The 25006-nt window shown below is 45.2% G+C and overlaps 3 protein-coding genes across 6 annotated transcripts in view; 1 reads left to right on the top strand and 2 right to left on the bottom strand.

Moving 5' to 3' along the window:
• The window catches only part of LOC118222531 (nck-associated protein 5-like), a 153458-nt gene extending 134988 nt beyond the window's left edge, over window positions 1–18470 (bottom strand). For 2 of the 4 annotated variants that reach the window (XM_035408184.1, XM_035408185.1), the window contains exon 1: window positions 1463–1577. In XM_035408184.1, coding sequence (XP_035264075.1) covers window positions 1463–1540 — 78 coding nt within the window. In that variant the 5' untranslated portion in view covers window positions 1541–1577. Of the gene's footprint in view, window positions 1–1462; window positions 1578–9979; window positions 10085–17837 lie in introns of those variants that run through there. The other 2 variants (XM_035408186.1, XM_035408187.1) reach the window with 2 other exon arrangements.
• A 1251-nt stretch (window positions 18471–19721) lies between these two features.
• LOC118223081 (zona pellucida sperm-binding protein 4-like) lies at window positions 19722–21741 on the bottom strand. Its single transcript, XM_035409207.1, has 9 exons — window positions 21498–21741; window positions 21224–21414; window positions 21044–21141; window positions 20804–20970; window positions 20532–20718; window positions 20310–20457; window positions 20152–20233; window positions 19945–20064; window positions 19722–19870 (listed from the first exon to the last, which is right to left on the bottom strand). The coding sequence occupies exons 1-9, from the start codon at window positions 21718–21720 to the stop codon at window positions 19752–19754; spliced, it is 1335 nt and encodes a 444-aa protein (XP_035265098.1). The 5' UTR covers window positions 21721–21741; the 3' UTR covers window positions 19722–19751.
• Window positions 21742–22456: 715 nt separating this feature from the next.
• LOC118223082 (zona pellucida sperm-binding protein 4-like) lies at window positions 22457–24463 on the top strand. The gene is made up of 9 exons (XM_035409208.1): window positions 22457–22701; window positions 22787–22977; window positions 23052–23149; window positions 23221–23387; window positions 23467–23653; window positions 23728–23875; window positions 23952–24033; window positions 24121–24240; window positions 24313–24463. The coding sequence occupies exons 1-9, from the start codon at window positions 22479–22481 to the stop codon at window positions 24426–24428; spliced, it is 1332 nt and encodes a 443-aa protein (XP_035265099.1). The 5' UTR covers window positions 22457–22478; the 3' UTR covers window positions 24429–24463.
• The last annotated feature ends 543 nt before the right edge of the window (window positions 24464–25006 follow it).

The following is a 25006-nucleotide window of genomic DNA, read 5'->3' as shown; positions in this document are numbered from 1 at the left end:
AATACTACAAAAGAAAATCTGAATACGGCCACAAAGAACAATTCAATGTGAACAGAATAGTGCGTATTCTGTATTGTTTCCAAGACTCAGATTTGATCTAAATACACAATATATGGCAGTTGTTCCATTTGTAAAATTCTATACGTCCAATACAAGATAATACAAATAGGATTATGAGTGTAAGGTAAGCTTATCCTTGTTTAAAAAAGAAAATGCAATAATGGTTTTTGAATTGCAACCATGACTGGCTCATCTGGCTTAACCTTCTTTACAAAGATAAGCACAGGATTTTTGCATTATGAAAACTAAATAGGTACTGTCTCCAGATCTCCAGCAAAGAATATAAAGTTCAGCGTGCAGAAACTGACATACTCTATATCTAAGGCAGCAAATAATACAGCTTTGGTTAAAAAAAAAAAATCTCCACACGCAGGAAAGCTAAAGGCTAGAATTCTAATAAAAAATGGGCCACAGTCACAGCCCTGTGACCTCTAGCTATATTATGTAAAGCTGACGAATACGGGCAGGGTCGTTGGAACGCGGTCAATGTAATAAGTCAGCGAGATGTCTATCTATAGGAGAACGCTGAACACTGATTGGGTGTTGCCGAGTCAGTTGGAGATGCGAGGGACATATGGAGCACCAATGAGATGTAGGGGCCAGAGGTAGGCTAACAGTTAAGGCTTCTAAGCTGGAAAGTAAATGGAGGTAGCGGCACGTCCACAGAAGAAAGGAAGGGTTCCCCAACCGCTCATCTGTGTCTCCGTAAAGCAGGGCTGCCCAACCCAGTTTCTGGAGACCTACAGTCCTGTAGGTTTTCATTTCAACCCTAATTTGACAACCCTACTTCACAGTGCTAGCTTGTTTTCTCACAGCTTTTAACGACTGGGACAACATACTCAAAAGAGCCCTTGGTCTGGGGTTTGGGTGAACAGAACGACAGAGAATAATTCTTAGTCCTCCCTTTCCTCGAGCATCAGATCTGATCATGACTGTGGAAGACACAACTCTACAGTCCATATCCTTCATCTCGTCAATGGTTAAGCATGAAATACCTCAGAATGTAACCCTGCTTCAAATTCATACATTTTGAATTGGAAACGGGCACATTTTGCTCTACCGAAAACAGTCCAGTGACTTTTATTTTCCTCTATAAATAGACACCGCGGGCATTTGGAGCACGCATGATCTTCCTGGTAAATCTGTGACAGTTGGCAGGTCAATGACCTACTTACCAGCGAAATTGCAAATCCACAGGAAATGTATGTTCCGCAATGTCGAGCGCGCAGCTTTTCCTAGGTCTCATTCCCCACCTGGTGTAATCACCTAACTCCAAAATGACGTATCCTGGTGGGGGGCGAGGGCAGAGGAGGGGAGGAGGGGGAAGGGAGCCCCCATCCATGCAAGCAGAAGGACCACAGACACGAAATGGCGCCAGCGGCAGGAGGGAACCCTCACTTACCGCCAATATCTGGAGCAGCGGAACCCGGCGCACCCTCCCACAGACCGACGGCAGGGCCTGATCCCCCAGGTGGCTCATTGCAGTGGCTCGTGTGTCTGGCCGCCGTGTCGTCTCTCCTGCGGGCGAGCGTCCCCCGCCGGTCCGTTCGCGGGAAGCTTGTAGGCTGGAATCGGCTTCGTACGAAAATGCCGCCCCTAAGGCCTCCCCGCTACCCCGCCTCGCCCCACTCCCAGTCAATATTAAAGCAGTCCGTCCGGTCGGATTAAATCACCTGTTCCAGGATCTGTCCCCTCATCCGGGGAAAGGTATGGGGTCAAGGGGGGCTGCGAACATGGGCGTGAAAAGGTAACCCTGCAGCAGAGGCCCAGACCATCCCAAAAAAAGGCACAAAGACTTCCCAAAATATCTGGTGTCCCACAGGCCCAAAAAGCTGCTCTCCGCGATTCCGGCCCCTCTCCACTTCGATAGGAACTGCTGGGAAGAGCTCAGTGCAGAGTGAGGGTTTACAGCCAGCGAAGGAAATGGACTGTGTGAGTGAGTGTGCATGTGCATGCGAGGGAGAAAACAAGAGAGAAACACAGAGAGAGAGAGAGAGAGAGAGAGAGAGAGAGAGAGAAACAGAGAGAGAGAGGGAGAGAGAGAGAGAGAGAGAGAGAGAGATAGAGAAACACAGAGAGAGAGAGGGAGAGAGAGAGAGAGAGAGATAGAGAAACACAGAGAGAGAGAGAGACAGACAGAGAGAGAGAGAGAAACACAGAGTGAGAGAAATAGAGAGAGAGAGGGAGAGAGAGAGAGAGAGAGAAACAGAGAAATAGAGATAGGGAGAGAGATACAGAGAGAGAGAGAAACAGAGAGAGAGAGCGCTCCAGTGAAAGATCTCTCTGACATTTGCCTCCCAGAGCATTTATTATTATTTATTTAATTTTTTTTGCTTCACATCCCAAGCCACAAATGCACCATGACCACGCTGCGCATCGAGATGCAAAACGCAGGCACTGCAAACGGCCACTTAAATAGCTCATTTAAGCCAAGCGATGCGACCTGTCAGAACGAGGGGGAAAACGTCTCACCAGTGACCCGTTCTCATCTCCGCACACATTAAGCGTTGAGGATCGGCCTCTCCCAAGAAGATTGCTGCCATTCCCGACTCATTCGGTTCCGATTTTTATTAAGATACCTCAATAAATAACACCGTTGTGAAATCACACATAACACGCAAGGTCACAGGAATATTGAGGAGATAGTGAGTGACGCACGGGCTACTGGAAAATATCGACAATCGTAAAACGCGAGCCTGCACGACGCCACACCAAGAGAACAGCCGTGTGCCTGTCACAGAAGTCACAGTCGACAGTTCCACTGAAACACACAGACTCGTGGTGAATTATTGAACGCTACCTACAATATATCATCCATATTTTACAGGGAAAAGGATACTGCACACAAACGCGCACACGTGCACACACACGCGTGCACGCACGGCTGCAGGAGCTTCGCACACGATACACCAGTGAGACTTGTGAGAGCTGGTGCACATTGCAGAGTCATGGATTTGATCTTCAACGTGGCAGGGAGGAGAAAGGTTTAACTGGACACCCTTGACTCAAGGGGAGACAAAAGGACAGCTTATTCAACTCCGGAAACAGACAATTTCCATGGCCCATAGCTACAGAATAACAAGAATGTTTACTGCAAAAATAGTTTAACAGGAATTATTTTTTTGTACATACTGTATGGTGCTTTTATGGCTATAAAATCACAGTCTAAGTAGGCTATATTTTCATTTATTTATCCTTTTATGTTTTCAGATAATATGGATATGAATCAATCAGTGAAACCCTACGGAATATACAAGAAATATGCCCAAGAAAAAAAAAGGTTTTGGCTTGTGAAGCATTCAGACACTTTGCAGTTTTTTTTTTAATTCTAGCCTCTTTTGGTTCATTTAGCAAATCCCATCATTAGAAAGTAATGTCTGCTGTAGGCCAAAGTCATAATTCAGTGTGCAAACCATTTTAGCAGCTGTCAGATACATTCATGTTGTTTTGGTATACACTTTCACGTGTTGGGCTGAAACCTCCTAAAAATACTGCAAAATATGGTGGAAAAAGGTCTCAGATTTCAACATACCACAGATGTCAAAACCCAAATGTGCGATATGAGATCCATATATATCCAAACAATTCCTTAATTTGCCATCAAATTACCAAAGAATTAAATATACATATTATATTTACTATAGACTGTTCAAGCAATGTATCCGTTACAGTGCATTTAACTAATTGACCGTAAAGAACAGACGGCAGCCGTCATAAACGAGTCAATCATACCTCAAAGACTCCTGACGCAGCGAAAGCCGTGACAGACCACTCCGCGGTCGGTGGGGACGTGGGATATTCTCGTTAACGCTGACTAGTGCATTTCTGCGCAAAGAACGCCCCCCCCCCCCCCATCCCCCGAGCCGATGACGGACGTGACCTTGAAGAGCCCGGCTTGCCGTGTTCCCACAGTCTGGTGACCCCCCCCCCCCCCCCCAACGGACCACATGGCCACGGCAGGTATGTCTGGTATGTCACCTGCCAATCACAAGGCCGTAAGTGCGTCTCTTGGCAACGGCGCCCCTGGAGGGGAACTTTATTTGAAACACTCTGGCTCCACATATTTTGGGTGCTGGGAACAAGTGTGGCCCACGGCTTCCCACGTTACCCCCCCTTCAATCCTTTTGTAATACCACCCACCCACACATATTACACACCATTCTCTCTGAATGTCAGTCATGCATGTTCTCCGCACATGCTATATCCCAAGTCCCACAGCCAAGTAAACTACACAAGTGTTAAGTCAGAATACAATGATGAAGTGAGAATGTGCGATTAGTACATTTTTATTTATTATTTGTTTTACTTTTTTGAGCCTAGGGGGGCTGTGGTATCTGAATTTAAATGGTCTACAGGTGGAACTAGGACAAAATAAAAAATAACACAATCTTTCAATGACCTTTATAGTCAACTGTGACTGTATCATACTAGAAGTGAATGTCATCAAAAAGAAATAAATTATTTTAAAGTTGCATGATTGCTTTAACATTAAGTCACATCAGATGAAGACTGGTAGAGAGAATAGCTAAACTATATACGTAGTGGCCAAATACAGTTGGAAAAAGCCTCAAAATAAATACAAGCTTGTTCACAAAACATACATAGCATATTTTTAAAGGGGTGAAAACTGAGAGTCAAAGAGCCTGCTATGATCAATTGATTTGAGTTTCACAGCTCTTTAGATGTCCCCCATATGTATCTAACAAGCTGTCGACCATTTAAGTGTTCTGTGACTGTGAGCCACATCCGACTCTGCCTCATTATGATTCTGCTCTCTCTATGTCGTTTCTCATCACAGAGAAGCGGTTGAACAGCCTGTTATTTCCCTTGTTTGTTTTGATATTAGCCGCAGGGATTCAATCAAAGTTCACTGATTCTGGACTGTGGGTATTAATGGAAGTCAATTGCCCGTCTACTTACTCATGGTCTATGGGGAAAGTAATAACAAAAAAACAAAACAAAACATAAGCTGTTGGCACAAATGACCATAAAAACATTAATATATATAAACTGTAATTATCAATGTGTTTTGGCAGCAAAATATCCTGGAGAGAGCATGCATGTAAAAGCATGCAAATTTTAGACAGCTGGGTTCTTCTGGGGTAAATCAGGTGCGATACTTCACAACAGGACCCAACAGCAGTGTCCCGTCTTGGGATTTGAACCCCCCCCCCCTCCCCCCCGGCCTTTAGCCTGAGGGACAACCCCTTCCACTGCATCTGTGGTCCATTTCAGAAGCCTTAGAGCCATTAGTTACACTCATCTCTCCCCACATCCTGGCACCATTGGTCTGGGCAGTCGTGCCGCTCTCCAATCTGTATTCCCTGACATTGCGGGCGACGGCAGACATTCAGCTTCCCCTGCAAAGCGTGTCTATCTCTCCCTTGCCCCCAGATATTGGCCCCCTGCTGGGTTTAAATGCTCTCGGTTGGCAGTGCCACTCCTGGCTGTTCCCAGATTAAAGAAAAAACCGCTCTGCTCTGCGCACCTCACACCAGGGTGTTTTCCAAATCATTTGCGCTTAAATGTAGCGTGGATTTTAAACTAATTTATCTTTTTTTGGGTGCAGCTCCTGGTTTCAGGGCTTTGAAATGCCCCTCCAGTTTCAGACCAACTGGCTCGCTATGCTCAATAAAAGAAAAGGGCAGAGTAAAGCCAGAAAAATGACATGTAGGAAAAATTGAGTAAAACTGAAATTTAGCACGGTGAACAGGGTTCGAATCACCCTTTGGGCTGGGGGGGGTCTGATGCGAGATCCTGGAACTGGGATGGGGTGTGGCAATTGAGATTGTGTACTGGGGGTGGGGGGGGGGGGGCTCAGGTCTTTTTCAAGAGCTCCCCTGTAATTGGAACCCTGATGATGAGGTAGGGCCCCCTGAAGCCATGGAGACAAACAGCGCTCTGAAAGGCACGCTCAACGGACAATTTAAAATTTGAATGCCTAATCAGCAATCTGCAGAATGCGATCGTTAACCCACCCAACCGTTTTCCATTCATTTTTTTCAATTATCACCGTCCACAATTAAACCCCCTTGAATGAACAACGTTGGCGACTGCAGCAATGTGCTTGGCCGAGTCACGCTGGACGGCTCGCTCATGTGCAGGGGCGACTGCGTTCGTGTGTGGCAATGGGCTCAAGATCCCAGCGAAGCGTGCGTAAAATACTGACTCGCACAGCAAACAATATCGGCGGTTAAAGGCGCGGCACATAACTGCGTCCACGCGATATATTTTAACGAGACGTTGAATTTGTACGACTCAGAATTACGGAATGCCACGGATAGGGGATATTAAATCCCATTCTTTATGTAATTTTTTCGAGCATTCGCATACACACTACACTACACACACACGCCTCCGTTAGGCTCAGAGTGAAGCTTTATCACAAGTGTCAGAAGCCTACGCCACGTGAAATCGTACCTACTGACAAACAGCGAATCGTGAGTAAAGGAAGTCGAGGGCAGGAGAGCGGCTAACTGCAAGCGTGTGCTGTGTGAGGGGACGATACGTGACCGCGGCCGCTGGTGAGGCTATTCTCTGACCTATTCTGAGCGCTGCTAGCCTCCGGCCGTTCAGCGGAAGAGCGTCCCGCTACGGTCCAGTGCACAGCTGAGAGTCTCCGCTGCACAAGACCCAGCAGATAAAAATAAACCACACACTCCTCTCGACCCGTATCTGCAGTGCTTATGTAACACACACGCACACACATGCACACACACGCACGCACATGCACGCATGCACACACACACACGCACAGGCACGCACACATGCACACACACGCACGCACACATGCACACACACGCATGCATGCATGCATACAAGCACACACACACACGCATGCATGCATGCACACGCACACACACACACCGTCCGCGGTCACATGCACACACACGTGCGCGCACACACACACACACACAGGTACACACACACACACGCATGCATGCACACACACACACACACAAACACACATACACGCTTGTACACACACACATGCACACACATGCACACACACACACTCACCATGCCCTAGTTGCACCCCTGTCTTCCTCTGGCCAGATTAGCCTGCATGTCATCAAGTGCTTAAACAGCAGTGAAAAGAAAACATGCCCCCAGCCCTCTCTGACATACACCACACTAGTGAAACCAAGCAGCTAACAATACTAACAAAGTTTCCCAGTCTTTCTAAAACATCCCTGATCCTCAGCTCCCAGAGACTACACGTGTTTGTTTCACATAAATCACATAATGCAATTCACAGTTGATTCTTTTTTTATTGTTTACAATAATTATGTTACAAAATAGATGTACCCATTGTCCACGGTTGCTGGATCAGTGCCCGTTTCAAACACACAACTGGATTTTATGCAAAAAAAAAAAATTACCTGTGTAAGTTTCTCTGGATAAGAGACTCTACTGAGGGCCAAAATGTAATGGTAAATAACTGCACTCTCATAAGTAACTAGTACAATTCCACTGTTTTGCATTGAACAAACAGTATTGCCTGGCTGGAGAACAATAAGCCAGGATCTGAAGCAGTTTGTAGTGAGAAATGAAAAGAAAAAAAGGTATCAAAATTCACAAGACAAGGAAGAGGAAACCAGCCTGCCCAGACAATTCAGCGGAGAGCCAGTCCTGGCAGCTGCTAACATCCGTGTGTCTGACTCCACGGCACCTCCCAGACAGGGCCAAGTCTCCATGGGGGGTCCACAGGGGCGCAGCGAACGCAGGGTAAATATTTACAGTATTACAGCAAAAAAGAAGCGGAACGTGCCGTCTGAGAAAGCTCCACATCCGGATCACATACCCAGCCGCCGCCCCCCGCCGCCCTCCCCCCCCGCCGCCGTTTGTGTTCTCACTTCTTTCTTTCAGAAGCCGCCAAAACCGCCAAGCTGCTTCACCGTAAACAAGCAGGCTGAAACGCATTGATGTACAGTAGCCGGGGGGTGGTTTGGGGTGGGGGGGGGGAAGGGGGGTTGGGTGCTTCAGTTTGATATTGAATGGGCACACGGGCTCATCAAACAGAGCAGATGCAGAAGACAAAGACAGCTGAATGCTTTACCACTACTAAAGCTTTTCAATAAAAAGGGTATGGTTGCATTAAAAAGCCAAGCCTTTAATGTTGTTTAATTGATACTTCATTTAAACAACATTAAAGACTTGGAAATTTTTGGACCTTTCCCTAAACGCAGCTGAACAATACCTCTACTCAATTCTAAGGAACAAGTCGGTTTTCTATCATATCATCTCATAGTTTAACGAACGATGAGACGGATTTTCATTTTAAAAAATGAACTCCCTATGAGAAGACAAGGAAGAGAGAGAGCATCCATGGGAGCCTGGAACCCATATATTGCCAAGCCATCCAACCTGCTGACAGATGACAGACGTCATCTTTGTTCTGTGCTGAGCCGGGCAAGAACTCCGCGCCAAACAAACTCGGATGAGAGTAACATGCAAGAACGCGACGTTGCAGAGCTGCAGTGGGAATCTCATCCATGCTTGCAGACTAGACCGTATCAAAAGATCTGCTTTCGTTTAGACCCTCGCCGTTTTTTTGGAAGCACATGATTTACATCACAAGGCATCATAGGATTTCACCCGTCTGTCAGACGTACACAAAGGAACGTTGGATATGTCTGTCAAACATGAAATTCACGACGGGTCACACGGGCCCAAAAATCCCTGGCAAAACTGTCGCTTGAAAGACAAATCTATTGCAGACAAAAGCCTACCCAGAGGGCCCCTCATACAGTCAAACTGACAGTTTTATACCTTTAACTTTCCATAACCCTGTCATATGGAACAGCTCCTTTTATACTGGAGCATTTGATGTGGAAGGCCTTGAAAAAACCCCACTGCTCTAACCACAGCATCACAGACACTGAAAGGACCACAGACATGGTTCTCCCACCTTACGGCACAGGCCTGCCATGTGGAAACACTGTACATATCAGTGCCATATCATTGTAAAACACAGCCCCTGAAAACCCCCTTAATGTCATCTTTGCATACATGAACACATGCAGGCTATTTACATTAATAAAAACCAGAATATTTTCTTTCATGACCTCTTTAAATTAAGCTTTATATAGAAGGACTTACAAGAATACCGCATGACATTTTTTTTTTAAAGGTAATTTCTGCCAAAGGTGGATCACAAAAAGACCTGGAATCGCAGTGCTAATTGTGATGACCAGGGCAAACGGAGTAAAAACTCAATTAGCTCAAGCCTAAAGGGTTTATGGTTATAATGATAACCATGATCACTTATATATTATATCTTCCATAAATCAAATCATGACCTCACATAATCGGTCTAGTTATGACACCAAAAATGCATCTCCTGGTAATGACGTCTAATAATGTTATGTGCTGTAAAGAGATAATGATGATCTAATACTAAGAGAGTTATGCACTTTGAAATTTTATTTGCAGATACTCACTGCACAGCTCAATAATCAACCAATAATATGCCCTTAACATCTTCCAGAGCCATGTAATTACAGTATTGTACATATGGCCCTCTAAGCCACATTGAAAAAGTTCATTTCCAGGTAAATCCACCAAAATTTGCAATCTACAGTCTTGCTTGGAAAACCTCACCAACATCCCCAGCAATCTCAAAAAGCATGGAAAAATTAATACAAATGGGGCCTACAGCCAAGAACAGTTCAAATGATGAATGTAGAGTATATGATGCACTGAGTGTGCATGATGCACTTTCCACCATTACAATATATTATTTTGACTGTAAAAAAACAATGTTTAAAGTTAATATTGAATGTCATTCAAAAATCGGTACCTGGGTTGAAATATACTGTATATAACACAAGTGAATCATCACTCATTCAAAATCAGGTCATATGTGGTCTACGTGTGAATGATCTGTTTGAAGACCTCAGGGAACACCATCGCTTACCACAACGCCACTTTCCAGGGAGAGCCTCTTCAGTGGATCTGTGTTGTCCAGACATCCATCCGAGGTCATGGCTCACTCCACAGTGGCCCTCTGTAAAACTGGGAACTGGGGTAAGGGGGGGGGGGGGGGGTATTGGAGTGGGAGGAGAGAGCATGCCATTAGTCATGTGACAAAAATCTGGGAATAACTAAACCCTTCAGTTCACGCATGCCACTCATTTACAAATCCTGGCTCTGGCACTCACACCACATTAGCATTGACCTTCCATACCAGGGGACCCAGGGGTCAAAGGTCAGGGAGGTTCAGATCCAATGTCACAACTGGGGGGATTTCAATTTGCCTGCACCTATTTCAGGAAGAATATATGTCATTTTTAAGACATACAGAACCTAATTCCCATAATTCCGCTCATTATTCATTTCTTCTCAATTTTAAAAAAGGGTGCTTATTTCTGTATGTGTTAGTAGAACAGGCTAAGGAGACAAATCATTCATTCATTTTCAAAAAAGTAATTAGTTCCCATTAGTCCATCAGCCAGTGAAATGGTATCATAACTCAAAAACTACAGATCCCAGCCTAATCAGGTCTGCTTGTAGTAAGACTCCACTAACTCCACTGAGTCTTAAGCATTTCACAATGTAACTTATCTATTATGCCTGACAAAAGATTTGCTACAGAGGTACAATCCCATTATCTGATATCACATAGTGAGACCACACAAGTACCTGGCTGTGTCCCAACCACATCTTGACAGCCATTATTCCTTCCCCAAAAAGCTCATTTTGGCCCTGCACTCCCAACCCACCAGAGAGGGTCTAACCGTTTGATAAGAAGCAGATGACATCGAAGGTCTACCCTTGGGTACACTGGCAATCGCCGATGCGCAAAAGACCGTAAGCCGCTTCCCTGAAGAGGACGGCCGTAGGGCTGGGGAGCTAAGCCCTCTTATGCAACCGGGGCGTCGGATGGGCCCTACTGACACACGCTACCACGGTTACGCGTGCAGCGCGTCAGGCCAGATGTGGCTCAACATCCAGGCCACGGCGTCACGGTTACGCAACTACGACACGTTATCGCCCTTCCCAAGAGAGAAATTAGGGCAAAAATAAACCCCCCCCCCCGGTTCGAGCCTGCGAGCTTGGGGTGCTGGGGGGGATGGGGGAGGGCTGCAGGAAGAGGAGCGTGAACTTACACAGATTATACATTTCGCTTGATAACTGGAGTTCACTTGACAAGGATTACCTGGAAATACCAGGTTCAGACCTTTAGGGCAAAAAACCTCATTTTCCAAACGGATCTCATAGATGGGACTGTTTCGCAAACATTTAGAAGGTGGTACAGAAACACAGCACATTAACGGGACAGATGTGACCTCACAAAGAGAAGCCCATCTATGACGGACGACTGCCAACAGGTTTGATCAGAGGCAAATGCCACGCTGCTGTAAGGTATATCACCAAGTATATCATCAGCTCAGCAGTATGAACCCACCACAAATCCCACTGGAACCAAATAAAGACTACTACAGCACGGGGGGGGGGGGGGGGGTTAGGGTTAGGGTTAGGGTTAGGTTTGTGGAATAACCGATATAAAATGCCACCGAATAATAATAATAATAATAATAACCGATATAAAATGCCACCGAATAATAAGCAGTAGCCAGGGTTCTAATCCTAAACTGAACATAACCTTCAGCATGGTACTTAACCCAGACTGCTTCAGCAAATATCCGTCTGTATAAATATGTAAAAACGTAAGCTCTGGAAAGTCGCCCTGAATGAAGCCATGTTCAAAGCAGATACATAATGCAATGTAATGTAATGTGCCCCCAGAGAATTCGGCTGCTCCCTATCTAAACAAAAACAGTCGGCCTCGCTTTGCCATCGCATTGAGAGGGTCCCGTAGCGGTCACCCCAAGGGAAATCCCCCCCCGCGCCCGCCCGCCCACCCCCCCATCTTTTCTTCCGATTCTTTTGTCCCCTCCATAGACAGACATTCAATTTCCAATCCCTTTTCAGAGACGAGGAAAATAAATGAGATCACATAGAATTTGTGTACAAAATGTCCGACAACATTGAAAGCTATATCTTGTGTGTGTGTGTGTGTGTGTGTGTGTCGGTGATGTGGATTATGCAAACAGAATCGGGGTCCGCGTTAAATCTTTGCTCCACTGGCGAACAGAGAATAATCCCGCTATTAATCATGCTTTAATTGCAGCGGATAACTGTAAGCCCTAATAAAACAACTGATAACACTCCTGAAGAAAAGCACAGCAGACTACACAAATGTATACTAATTCTGCATGTGCAACTATCAGTAAGGCTTATAGCTGCAGTAGATGCCAAATAAATTTCAAATCAAGTGTAAAATGTTCAATTTTAAAATATAATGGACATTTCAATATTAAATGTTTTTTCTTTTTTAATGTATTGAATAAGTCATGTGATCGTTCAAGCGTCCGCAACGTGCTGCAGTGTGTTGCATGGGTCAGAGCAGCAACTGATCATGGATCCGTGGTTGAACCATACTGCAGATGCAGCAGACTGAGGCCTTGAGAAAGGCAATGTAGTCAAGATTAAAATCTAGCCACATGCACAGGTATCACAAAGTGTATAATGTCAAAAGCCACGCTGTAGACATCTCATCAGTGGAAGCTACACAGCAAATCAGAATACATCAACTGACAACATTTTATTTTTTTGGCAAAATTCACCTTCGTTGACGTCACTCTTGCATCTACCTGTATTTTGATCTGATGATGTCCACCGTGTTTGATGATATTTCCTCGAGGTCATTCATTTTAACATGGCCGTCCTCTTAGCTGCACTTTTAAAGCCAGCGCCACTGGTTTACCTCCATCCCAGCTACCCAAATATGGATGATCAGATTGAGATGGGGTTCAATGCCCTCGCTCGCCTAGCATGGAAAAAAAAAAGAAAGATATATAGAATGGGTGCAATCAGAGGGCGAGTACAATTATGACATCTGTGGGTCCTTTTGTGGTATTGCTAATTAGACACCTTGGAGGGGGCTGCTTTAAATGGGGGGGGGGGGGGTGACTGTTAACATCTGCTCCAAAAAAAGCAAAGGGTCACAGAGACCAGCACAAAGGGAGTCAAAATCAATCAGAAAGTAATGTGTGTCCGTTAAAGCCAAAATATATGTTACCAGGCAAAGACTGCAACATAAGCATGGTCTTAAATACTGAATTACAGCTATCATATTTTTATTTCACAATTCACAAGACTTTTTCCTGACTTTATCTTTTAGTCTGTGGTTCTTAACATGGTTTAGCACCCACAGTAAGCATGTCATTTCACTATTTTACTGAGATGTAAATATGGAAACAAAGTTTTTTTTATTTATTTCTTTTTTAATTAACATATGTCTGCCTTAAGCTTCTCCCTTCCAAGCACCCTCCTAAATGACAGATTTTTAATGACACCGCAAAAACTGAGAATGAAGCCATTTCTATTGTCCGGGTTGAATCCAGTGAGGAGAACTAAATTATAGAACTGCCGTTGAGCGTTAATTTAACACTAATTTACGAGGTCACCCAAATCCGGTTCTGCGATTGGCAGACTGAAAAGCGGAGTTCAGCTAGGCACTGGGCACGGAAGCAATCAATACCCACACCCCCCCCCCACCCCCCCACCAGGAAGTGCGAAGCTGGTCAGAATGGATGGGGAAATTGACAGCCGCACCCCCCCAGGCCAAAGTCCTTTTGTCTGTGCGCACCGTGCCTTGAATGCGGAAGGGGGGGGGGGGGTGGGGGGGCAGCCCTGAACAGCCCTCCAGTGGAGTCCTAGTTTCGTGAATGACTCATTCGGATCGAGGGCAGAACGAGGGTGAGAGATGATCTGCCCATCTGGACAAACCTGGAGCCCATTTCTGAACACAAGAGGCACATTTCCCTTTTAATAGCTTCTCCCGGGATCGGCACCGCTTCCATTTTGATGAGTGCAGTCTTCTATTTTGTTCAATAGTACAAGTTGTGAATTTCAGCTGTCGCGCATCGTAAATTTCCCTTGAATAATATTCATCCTCATCTTCATCGTGACCGTGATTTTATATCCCAGAGAAAAGCTGAAAGCATAGGAGGAATTATCTGTGATGTACGCCAATGGCCAGAGAGAAGACATCGGAGTCCCTCTACTGGTAAAACACAACACTGATCCCGCAGCACAAATATTACAGTGAAAAAATGCATTACAGAACAAGCTGAAATGTAAAGAGTGGCCCGTCACAGATCACCCATTCAGACTACAGAAGAGTTTTCTTCCTGAAACCGTAAATGACACCAATCCCTCAATATGGCTACAGTACACATACTCAAATAACCAGTTTCACCTTTTTATAAATCCCACAGATTTATAAAGTCAGTGGGATTTATAAAAGTGGTGCGTTTGTCTCTTTGTCTCCACTGCTTACCTGCTTGCTCATACATTTTCTTTTTTTTTTTTCAGGAGAAGTAGTTCTATAAAGCCGCGCATCAGCTGGAGAACGAAGCACAAAAGCCTGCGCCTGGTGCCGCCACAATCCCCCAGGCTGCCACTGAGCATGCCCAACAGACTGGGTGCTACAGCTGTCCAGCGCTGCCACATCAGCGGGGAATTGCTTCCCCCCATATGGGGTCCGGACCACCCCCTAAGCCAATCGGAGCCTGTCTTTCCATAAAGACTCAATTCTCACAAAGTCAGCCCCACGGCCCCAGGTTCGTGATCTGAATTTACGGCATGCAGCGCGTATGTGGGTGTATTGTCAAAAGCAGGCCAACAGAAAACCAGCTAAAATTATTTCCAGTGCAACAAAAATAACACCTAGCGTTTACTTACAGCGCTTATAAAAATACTGCTGATTTTGTTGAAAACAAAAAGGTTAAAGGCGATAATTAATCTTGTGTTATCTTAGCAGTCATTGTAATTGTGTATATATATATATATATATATATAAGTAATGGCATTAATAAATAATAATCAATAATGAATTCATGTTTTAATAAATTTGCTCTGATATATACAACTCATTAATTGGTAGTTCTATTTTGAGCCATTCTTTTTTTAGGCCATGTTGTAGATTTTAATCTCATCAGTTAATCACTATTAATCGATTAATGGGTGCTGATGATCGAATAACAGAATTGCACAAAATTTGCTTCCCTAGTTGCAGGTATACAATAAAATGTGGACTGGCAGCTGGTTCTACCTTCACAACCTCAGCTTTGTTCCCCACGCAATCACAATCATCTCTCGCAGACGCACACCAAACATCAAATTTGCATCCACTTGGTATTTTTCCATCACAGACTCCCCCGTGTTCTAAACACCGAGGTTTGCACAGCAGTGCACAACAGGTTCACCAGGGAATGAACAAACACACCGATGATGACGCTCAATTTTGAGGTGCCCATTGTGCGCACTAAGTGCAGAAATTAGCCCGATGAGCGCACCGTGAATGAGGTGTTGTCTGAGCCTCGCCAGGTGCAAGAAAAACCACAGTAATTTTCCAGGGGGATTTTGGATAAAAACAGGCATTTCCCCATTTGGGTTAGATGAATGCACTTCAGCGCCTTTAGCGGATTTAATCCCAGGGTCAATGGCAGCCCCCCCCCCTCCCGGCAGAATTAGCCCTAGAGGTTTTTTGTGAAAGGGAACCGGATAGCGAAGCACAACTTCCGTCATGTTCCACCACGCACACTCGTGTCTAACCGTGAATTAGGCTATTACTTTCCGAGAGGAAAGACCATGTCATTTTGCTGTTAAAGACGACATCATTAATTTTTCATTTATTTTAATTCATATTCATAATTGGAAAATCATAATGTCCGTTCTCACAGTCAAGTCTCTAAAAAGAGCAGAATCTTTAAACAGCGCACGACCACACACCCAGACACTTCATCCAGCTGAGGCATGTCACTTTTTTTTTTTTTTTTTTGAGAACACTGATGAGACACATGGTCCAGGACCGACAACCTGACCATGCCGGTATTGACAGTGCCCAGAGTCCCGCGGGACGATGGCATCACACAGAGGCTTTCCCCCCTCATTGCACAACAGGGACGCCTCCCGATCAATTGGGCGCCCACGGTCTGCCTGTTCCAGCTGCCTCGGCTGCGCAGACCCCATCAGGCCCCGTAACTGCTGAGCTCAGCTGGCGGGCGGCAGAACGCAAAGAGGGGGCAGCTGGCTGCACCTGCTTCAGAAGACTGTCTGCCTGTGTGCAACCTCCCCTCTGAGTGACAGAGGTTGTTACGGCGATATAATGGGGCTTACACTGGGCATTCCAAATGAATAAAAAAAGGACTAAGATTGTCTTTGCTATAATGATATGAATAATAATAATAATAATTTTAAAATACGGATGGTTATCATCCGAATTCTCTTTCCTGCTGCTGATAATGTGATTAGCAGTGACGAATGACTCATTTTTGCTGTAATATTGTCAGGGATCTCTAATTCACTATTTGGCCATTCTGGGCTCTAGGAATCTTCAAGGGGCTAGCCCGCCTACAGAAAAGACAGAGAGAACATGAACTGAAGGGGGGGGGGGGGGGGGGGTCCACAAAATACAGGCAATTCAGTCTGGCCTGCATTAGACAGAATAGCAGGTATTTGCTGCTTCCCATACTGTATTGCAACAACAACGACGGGCTGATCTTTCTCACGCCTTCATCGTCCCTTATATCAAATGGATTTATATCGACCTGGAGGCTGGACTGACTTCCCTTTTTGATGTGAACCATGAAAAGTTACTGGACTGCACGGGCACAGGAAAAATAAATCACAATTCACTGTACGCTGGGGAGTGAACTGTGGCACTTTTAAAATGTAATTTCACCGCCAAATGAAAACCGGCATGTCCCAATAACGTCACCTGATCCTGGCAGGAAAGGTTAATTTCCTGAAGTGATCACACCCCAAACATTGCAGGCTAGGAAATTATGCAGCATCCTGAAACGGACCAAAGGGGTTTCCTGTTCTGGGAGACGTACACAGTATAGCATGCGTTTGTCGAAAGGGCACCCTCCTTTATCTGAAAAATGGCTACGTTGAATCTGACAGCAATCTTGAAGAAAGCAATGCTAGAAATAACGCATTCTCAAGCTTTGGAGAGAGGACTTGGTTGTTTTAAATGGTCAAATCAGTGCACAATTTCTAAATACAGAAATACATCAACTTTTTTTTTTTAAACAAGAATTGACCTCATTTTAATTGTGCTGCATGCAGTCACACACCCCTGGCCTGAAAATGTCCAAGTACCACAAGCAATAAACATGTCTCGTTCTTAAAATGTAATTATATAAATAGCTACACAAGTCATTAGGCATTGAAGCTCAAGTTACCATTTCCCCACACATCAGTCCGTGAAGACGAAAAATGCCTGCAACGCAGGCTACTGCACATGTTATCAATTAACTGAATCTGCGCAACTGTCAGGTCGTCACAAACCTACTTTTAGTTACAAATCCTCTGTGCAGATCGCCCCTGTCAGACTGTCAGGCTCGTGCGTGCGTGCGTGCATGAAGTGCACTGTCGTAGCCTATTTCTTTCGCAGGCAGCAGGCTAAACTACAAACCTGCAGTCGTGAATTATTTCTGAGCATCCACGCTACTTTAAAAAAAACGTAAGGGTATGAGGAGGAGGGTTCGCCATTAAATCATTGCACCATGCACAGCGGAAAAACTTCTGCATTGCATTATGAGCAGCTTTCGTTTGTTTGGTGTTTGCTAACACGCAGCAGTCAAAGAACCCAGCGAAAAGACCTCCACCACTCACTTCGCGGCAGAGACGCAACGGGCAAGTTCCAAACGAACATCATTAACAACATCTGAGAAGTCTCATAAAATTGTTAGAAATACCTCTACTTTCGTTACATTGACGTGCAGTGGTTTAGCGCGCAGTTGCTACCTGGCCTTTCCAAGAACTCTGTAGTCGGCGTAGAGAGGGGCAGCACGGGAACAATCTTCAAGTGTCTGCTGAACTCGGCGCAGAATGAAAACATTTTTAAAGGTAGCCACGTGACTGGCGGGCTCGTGGCCTTGTCCGCGTTCACCGGATGAGCGTCGTCTGAAGGGATGCACTGAACTTGTCTTTTCAGCAAGACATACACTTACACAAACCAACAGAGCAGAATTCAAAGCTTGTTGACAGTAGCAAATTGGCAGCAGAACCGCCCGGTCAGTCTGTTTTGTTTTGAGCATAGAAATGGAATGGTGAAGCCAATGTTTCCATATTTTATTTTATTGCTGCAAGACAAACATAGTAGGCTACTGATCCTTTTTAAGCAAAGAAATACTGATAACATGTAGCATCTGTTGTAGGATCGTACATGCGTGATTTCAGTTCGGTACAGTTGTGTTAAGGCGTATAATTGTCGTATACAAAATAAATGAACATATCAAATATATTGCTGATGGAACACATTAAATTATGTTTCTATTTTACATGCATAGCCAGTAACAGTTTCTGTGGAATGATGCGTGAGTCTGTATGTACTGCAGACTGTGTGCTTGTTACTGGTATAGCTAATGCTCAGATACGAGTGATTTCACAATTCGACTCTCTGGTGCTTGCGTTCTTTTTTCCCCTGTTTGCATGGGGCAACCCGAGAAGAGATGTGCCTTCTGTTTGCGAGGCTTTATTCGGTTACTGAAAAGCATGGGACTACAGCGGACTGCGGACTCATTTGGTGGATAGCAATTTAGCCAATAGTCCTATTGGAACAGGCACTAGTTAATGTCCAACACTAAACAGTAATGTGTTTGAGGTACAATTATTGCCTTGAGGCAAAATGTTGATGTTGAAGACAGAATCTAGTAATTGTACGTGTGTAGTAAGTAACCAAAAGACAGACATCTAAACTTCTGATCCATCAAATCCAATTCCTGAAGTGCCAGAAGTCAATGTTAAGGCTCAACCTGTAAGCATGGTTATAGGTGCAAGGTGATCAATGTCATGTAAATAATGCAGATATAGCAGACCAAGTCTTGGTGACTCAGCAGGAAGTGATAAGCACAGACCTGAGAATAGCATGCAGACCATTTTGACTTGATTATAACAAGCGATATTATGAATTCATGAGGCAGTTAGCTAGTTCAGTAAATTCTCACATGTATGGCCATTGTACATTTCTTCAACACAAGGCTACTCAATATTGGAAGATCTTTATCTAAACATTGCTTCCAGAATAAACCACAAGGGAGAATTTAATGCTGTGGTAGTATTCCGTTGGCTTTTGTTTGCTCAGTATTGGTGATCATAAGTGTCATTTGGGAGAACTCAAGTTTTAATGACGCAAGATCAAAGCTTCAGTGACTGATGACCAAGTGAGAAACATGTATAAGAGAAAGACCAACAGGCCAGCACACCCGCCATTAAACGTGACCAGTACAAACTTCAAAAACAAGTATTCCAGGCCTGGCCAACAAACATTAAGTTGCCTGAAGTTCCAGTTTAAATCACTTCAGCATTGTAAGGATCTGTATACAAGGTAAAAGAATAAAATCCCATTCCTCACCTTCATCCCAAACATTAGGGTGGAATCATTTGATTTCTTTGGAAATTGCAAGACTGATTCATAGACCTTACTGCCTATGGAAAGACAAGGCCTTCCATTCAGTAGTTAGTGCACTCTTGCAGTTGCAGGCTGTTCAAATAAATGGTTAGAAGAACCTAGGTTTCAGTTGGACATTTGCCAGCTACAACATAACCAAGTCTTTTACAAGGAAGACAGAAACGGACCATACATTTTCCAAGAGATTTATTTTAATACTTCACACACACTTCAGTTCCATTGGAGATGGCTTTGCACATGCGACAGCCAATGCCAGGATGGAGACTAGCAAAACACATGCAGCCACTCCCAGGAGACCATAGCGGAGAGACGAGGGCACTAGAAACAAGGAAAGGATTGGTTAGAGCGCAAGACAGGTAGCCAGCATGACAGCTAAGGGGAATCTCACTCACCTTCACTGTGAAGCCTCTGGTCTGTGGCTGTAAGCTCTGTATTGGTCAGGACTACAGGCTTACTGGAAACGATAGCCTTTTCCTCAGGGGACCGCTTGACTACAGGAGCAATTGACCTTCCTGGAATGAAGAACCACAAGTAAGAATCATTAGACAACCAGTGCAGCCTGGAAGCTACTAGCGCCACAATTGGCGGGCACCACTCACTTTGCTTTCCACTGTCGCACCGCTGTTCACAGCGATCGGTAGCAGAGGGGTGGCAAACTGCCGTGCTACAGTGGATGAACACCTGAGGAGAGAATTTAGGGTTGAAGACTGATGGATTAGGCAGGATGTTCAGAACTGCAATCGTACAAATGAAATACCGTTTCCTTCAGTGGAACGAAGGATTCAGGATCCACGAAGGTAAACATCTGCACAATAAACCGCTTGTAGTGGCTGGGGAAGAGAAGTCCAGAAGAGGCATCTACAGGAACCAAGGATGTCTGGTAACGGTCGTCACGGTAGGGACACCTGGGCAAAGACTCCAGTTCAGCATTTGAGGGGGCAGAAGAAATTTGAGCAGCAATACTCAGGTTGCTAGTTACCCATCAACCAAAAGGCTCCACTGGGGTAGGCTGAGGGGGCTGGCAGTGGATGTAGCCCAGCAGTGTTCCAGAAGCAGGACAAGGTTTGGGTCGGTCCTTTCCAAGATCCGCACTTCCACATACACAGGTTCCCGTAGCACCTTGGTCACAGGGTAGTCCGCATCTCCGTAGTAGTTGCTGTACACAGCTACAAAGGGAAGGAAAAGTGTTACTACCAAATGGATATGGGAGGGGGGAGGGTTCATCATTAAATTTCCATTATTCAGTCTTACCATCAGCACATCCATGTGCTCCTTTGGAGTCACATTGACCGCTAGCCAGTCTGAGCTCAACACGAAGGGGCCCTGGAGCGGCTACTGGAAGGGGAGGAGGCACCGTATTCACCTCAGCCACCAGAGAAACCACAGCACTGCCAAAATACCTGCACTGGAAGGACAGCCTGGAGAAAAAGAACCACAAGTTAGCAACAAAAGCAGAGGAGAACTAGGCAATGACAGAAACCCACCACTTACTCATAAATACTGTCCCTTGTGATGGAACCTAAAGGGCCAACGCCCACTTCATATGTGGAGGACATCTTGTTCTCATAGATCACGTAATCCCCTTCCACCTGAAGATGAAGGGGAAGTAAGCGGTTAGTACACAGATACAGTACAACGTAGAAAGGGTCACTCCCATGGCATGCAACCTACCCTCACTGTGGTTCCACAGTCACTGACTGGAAATTGGAAGACCGCAAAAGCAGGAGAGGCACTAACAGGACCACAGTAACCGCCACTGGGGCCCTCCAGCAAGTTCACAGAAGGAAGGTCAAGCAGAGGCAAGGTGGCAGCTCTGGACACTACAACCATGAACTGGCCATCCCGGAGACAGTGGACAGTAACTGGTAGGAAGAACAAACATTAAAACAGGCAAAGGCAGACATGATCAGAGCTGCCAACAAGAACAGTCATGCAGCCCCCTCACCTTCATTTGCAAAATAGCACTGTTGATCAAAGCAGCAATTGAGGGCTTCGCAGTCCGTACTACTAATAGCAGGATCTCCACATAGCACTCTTGCAAAGGAATCAACTTGGCATCTATGAAAAGTTTCATCTAATCCTTTTGATCCAAAATGTTTACTTTGATCTTGTGCCAAAACAAAGCCCAAAACACCTAGCCATAGTCCAAGCTGCACAACCCTTGCCATAATGATAGAAGGTAAAATAATGCAGAGGATCCGTCCTCTAGACTTTAAATACCCTACCACTCTGATTGTCACAGCTGGGTAATTAAGAAATGCGAATTCCATGAGATGATTAGATGTCAGCAATAAGGTGCACTTCGTTTTATATCAGCGCGTGTGTTTGCAACATCGTGTTTACCAAATTAAGTTCACTGGAGAAAACTTTATCTGGATTATTAGGAAGCACTCTGATTCAGAGTCTGTAGGAGCTACAAACACACGCTATATACATTTACTAGGTGTTAGGCCAGTGGTGTCAAACTCGTGCCATGGAGGGCCGTGTATATGCAGGTTTTCATTCCAACCAATTAATGCTGCCTTAATTGAGTCCAATTACTCATTCAGCCATATGCGTTTAACTGCATTGAAGCACAGAATATAAGAAAATTTTTATTTAGACAATGCGGGTCACCATAGACGTCGGGTCACCATTGTGCACAAACCTGCATCCCTAATTCAGCAAATAATTTAACTAATTATATAATCAAGATCTGAGGCTGGAATGAAAACCTGCATACACACGGCCCTCCATGGCACGAGTTTGACACCACTGTGTTAGGCACTCCGAATCATGATGCTTCCTAACGAGGTGCACCTTATTGCTGAGATCTAATGACCTCATAGAATTTCAATTACCTAATTACCCAGCTGAGACAATCAGAGTGGTAGGGTATTTAAAGTCTAGAGGATGGATCCTTTGCATTATTTCACCTTCTATCATTATGGCAAGGGTTGTGCAGCTTGGACTATGGCTTGGTGTTCTGGGCTTTGTTTTGGCACAAGATCAAAGTAAACATTTTGGATCAAAAGGGTCAGATGAAACTTTTCATAGATGCCAAGTTGCTTCCTTTGCAAGAGTGTTATGTGGAGACCCTGCTATTAGTAGTACGGACTGCGAAGCCCTCAATTGCTGCTTTGATCAACAGTGCTATTTTGCAAATGAAGGTGAGGGGGCTGCATGACCGTTCTTGTTAGCAACTCTGATCATGTCTGCCTTTGCCTGTTTTAATGTTTCTGTTCTTCCTACCAGTTACTGTCCACTGTCTCCGGGATGGCCAGTTCATGGTTGTAGTGTCCAGAGCCGCCACCTTGCCTCTGCTTGACCTTCCTTCTGTGAACTTGCTGGAGGGCCCCAGTGGCGGTTACTGTGGTCCTGTTAGTGCCTCTCCTGCTTTTGCGGTCTTCCAATTTCCAGTCAGTGACTGTGGAACCACAGTGAGGGTAGGTTGCATGCCATGGGAGTGACCCTTTCTACGTTGTACTGTATCTGTACTAACCGCTTGCTTCCCCTTCAGGTGGAAGGGGATTACGTGATCTATGAGAACAAGATGTCCTCCACATATGAAGTGGGCGTTGGCCCTTTAGGTTCCATCACAAGGGACAGTATTTATGAGTAAGTGGTGGGTTTCTGTCATTGCCTATTTCTCCTCTGCTTTGGTTACTAACTTGTGGTTCTTTCTCCAGGCTGTCCTTCCAGTGCAGGTATTTTGGCAGTGCTGTGGTTTCTCTGGTGGCTGAGGTGAATACGGTGCCTCCTCCCCTTCCAGTAGCTGCTCCAGGGCCCCTTCGTGTTGAGCTCAGACTGGCTAGCGGTCAATGTGACTCCAAAGGAGCACATGGATGTGCTGATGGTAAGACTGAATAATGGAAATTTAATGAACCCTCCACCTCCCATATCCATTTGGTAGTAACACTTCCTTCCCTTTGTAGCTGTGTACAGCAACTACTACGGAGATGCGGACTACCCTGTGACCAAGGTGCTACGGGAACCTGTGTATGTGGAAGTGCGGATCTTGGAGAGGACCGACCCAAACCTTGTCCTGCTTCTGGAACACTGCTGGGCTACATCCACCGCCAGCCCCCTCAGCCTACCCCAGTGGAGCCTTTTGGTTGATGGGTAACTAGCAACCTGAGTATTGCTGCTCAAATTCCTTCTGCCCCCTCAAATGCTGAACTGGAGTCTTTGCCCAGGTGTCCCTACCGAGACGATCGTTACCAGACATCCTTAGTTCCTGTAGATGCCTCTTCTGGACTTCTCTTCCCCAGCCACTACAAGCGGTTTATTGTGCAGATGTTTACCTTCGTGGATCCTGAATCCTTCGTTCCACTGAAGGAAACGGTATTTCATTTGTACGATTGCAGTTCTGAACATCCTGCCTAATCCATCAGTCTTCAACCCTGAATTCTCTCCTCAGGTGTTCATCCACTGTAGCACGGCAGTTTGCCACCCCTCTGCTACCGATCGCTGTGAACAGCGGTGCAACAGTGGAAAGCAAAGTGAGTGGTGCCTGCCAATTGTGGCACTAGTAGCTTCCAGGCTGCACTGATTGTCTAATGATTCTTTCTTGTGGTTCTTCATTCCAGGAAGGTCAATTGCTCCTGTAGTCAAGCGGTCCCCTGAGGAAAAGGCTATCGTTTCCAGTAAGCCTGTAGTCCTGACCAGTACAGAGCTTACAGCCACAGACCAGAGGCTTCACAGTGAAGGTGAGTGAGATTCCCCTTGGCTGTCATGCTGGCCACCTGTCTAGTGCTAACTATTCCTTTCCTTGTTTCCAGTGCCCTCGTCTCTCAGCTATGGTCTCCTGGGAGTGGCTGCATGTGTTCTGCTAGTCTCAACCCTGGCACTGGGTGCTGCATGTGTTAAACGATCTCGAGTGGAACCGAAGGTGTGAAACTTTACAAAAATAAAGATCTTATGGAAAATCTACTGTGGTCTGTGCGTTCCTTGTAACGGATATGTTATGGTAGTTTGCAAAATGACCAGAAAGGTTTGGTTCTCAGAATTGATTTTTTTTTTTTTTTTTGGGGGGGTGAAATGATGCCGTAAGCGCATTAGCAATTAATGTCCTACAAAGAGTGACCGCATTCTTTCGAAAGAACTACAAGCAAACTTCTGACCAAGTACTTTTCAGTATTCAATACCAAACTGAGTGTTGGTAGGTTACTGCAGTAACAGACTTGGGTTCCACCACCCCAAGTTGATATGCACAACGTAGGGACCTAGACTCCCAACTTCACTTCTAAATTCCAACTACTTGGTGTTCAATTTGACACTAAAGCCGGCTTTCCACCAAAATTACCCGGAACTTTCAGTCCCAGGAACTACTTTACCAGGAACTAAAAGGTTCCTTCAGCCAATGGTTGTCTGCGTTTCCACCGGGGTCTAAAGTACCGCGAAGATTAGGCAAATTAGCCCACTGACGTATGAAAAAGCAACGTTGTCGTCGGTCCATCTGTCATTTCTTCCGTA

The sequence above is a fragment of the Anguilla anguilla genome, chromosome 3 (genome assembly GCF_013347855.1).
Source record: "Anguilla anguilla isolate fAngAng1 chromosome 3, fAngAng1.pri, whole genome shotgun sequence".
Classification (NCBI taxonomy): Eukaryota; Metazoa; Chordata; class Actinopteri; order Anguilliformes; family Anguillidae; genus Anguilla; species Anguilla anguilla.
The sequence above is the reverse complement of the archived record's forward strand: the minus strand, read 5'-3'. Positions and strand labels throughout refer to the sequence as shown.